Genomic DNA, 1188 nt, shown 5'->3' with positions numbered 1-1188 from the left:
GAATAAGACTTTTGAAACAAGTATACAACCATTTCTATCTTTTGTTTCCCTTGGTGTTGTTTTGTTTGGATTGTGTCATCGTGCAAATAACGAAAACGCAACCCCACTAGCTTAAGCACATAGGTGTTTGTCCCTCAGCATAGTGTAGGGGTGGGTAGATGGTACACGGCGTGTGCAGTGGTCGTCGGCGGCGGGACCACCTCCTTCCTCGGCTTAGTTTAGCCGTGCTTGGGCATGTGGCTTTTGTCTTCATGTTTGCACAGTCGCTGATGTTCTCCAGGCATCGCATCTAACGGCTAGAGGAAGAAAAATCGGTGGTGGGATTTTTAAAAATTGAGGCAGTGTTGTCCTGGTAGGGGCGTTGCCCTACACCTGTGGCCAGAACTTGAAGGGAAGCTGGGAATGGAATGTTTTTAGCTGGGCACATTCTTCCTCAAACAGAACTGGGGCTCTGTTAGGAGAAAGCGGGGACTGGACACTGGTTGGCATGCAGTAAATAGTGAAAAATAGTAGCTAAGAGAGAGAAGGGAAGGAAAGAGAAGAGTTAGAAGGAGGCAGTGAAAGGCAAGGAATAGAGACGGGAGGAAGGAGGCTGTGGGAGGGAGGCAGGGGAGCACACACGTGGTCAGAAGTGTGAGGTTGGTGGGAAACCTGCCTCTCCCTGAGGGAAGGGCTTCATTCTGTCTTTGTCCCTCTGTGCTTCCACGGTGACAGAGTAGCGTTTTCGTGGAGAAGGATCAGCAAGGGCTTCCCGCACCGCCTGACCTTTCCGTTGCCTCTCTTCCAGGGAGACCACTGTAACTTCAGCCATGACATCGAGCTACCAAAGAAGCGCGAGCTGTGCAAGTTTTACATCACCGGGTTTTGTGCCAAAGCCGAGAACTGCCCCTACATGCACGATATCCTTTGGCTCCCACATCTGCTGTGGCTGAGGGGCGGAGCTCCTTGTCGGTAGCCACAGCTGACCACTGCGCTTCCTCTCGCCCTGCCAGTGCAGTGTCCAGCTTTCAGTGCATCTGCATCTCACTTAACCCGCACATCTGTCCTATGACGGGCCTGCTGTTCCCATTCTGCAGATGAGTAAACTGAGGCACACACGTTAATATGTTCTCTTTACATATACTCTTGGGACTGGCCTATGCCATTGCTTGTTATCTTTCTGAGACTTTCCAACTGGCTGTGTAACCT

General features: G+C 51.1%; 1 protein-coding gene across 1 annotated transcript in view; it reads left to right on the top strand.

Annotated features, from left to right (window-relative positions):
- The window catches only part of ZC3H4 (zinc finger CCCH-type containing 4), a 36899-nt gene that overhangs the window by 21691 nt on the left and 14020 nt on the right, over positions 1–1188 (top strand). Inside the window, exon 9 of the mRNA XM_006772041.2 lies at positions 788–899. Coding sequence (XP_006772104.1) covers positions 788–899 — 112 coding nt within the window. The remainder of the gene's footprint in view (positions 1–787; positions 900–1188) is intronic.

This window comes from Myotis davidii, unplaced genomic scaffold (genome assembly GCF_000327345.1).
Source record: "Myotis davidii unplaced genomic scaffold, ASM32734v1 scaffold566, whole genome shotgun sequence".
Lineage (NCBI taxonomy): Eukaryota > Metazoa > Chordata > Mammalia > Chiroptera > Vespertilionidae > Myotis > Myotis davidii.
This window is presented reverse-complemented; position numbering and strand designations above follow the sequence as displayed.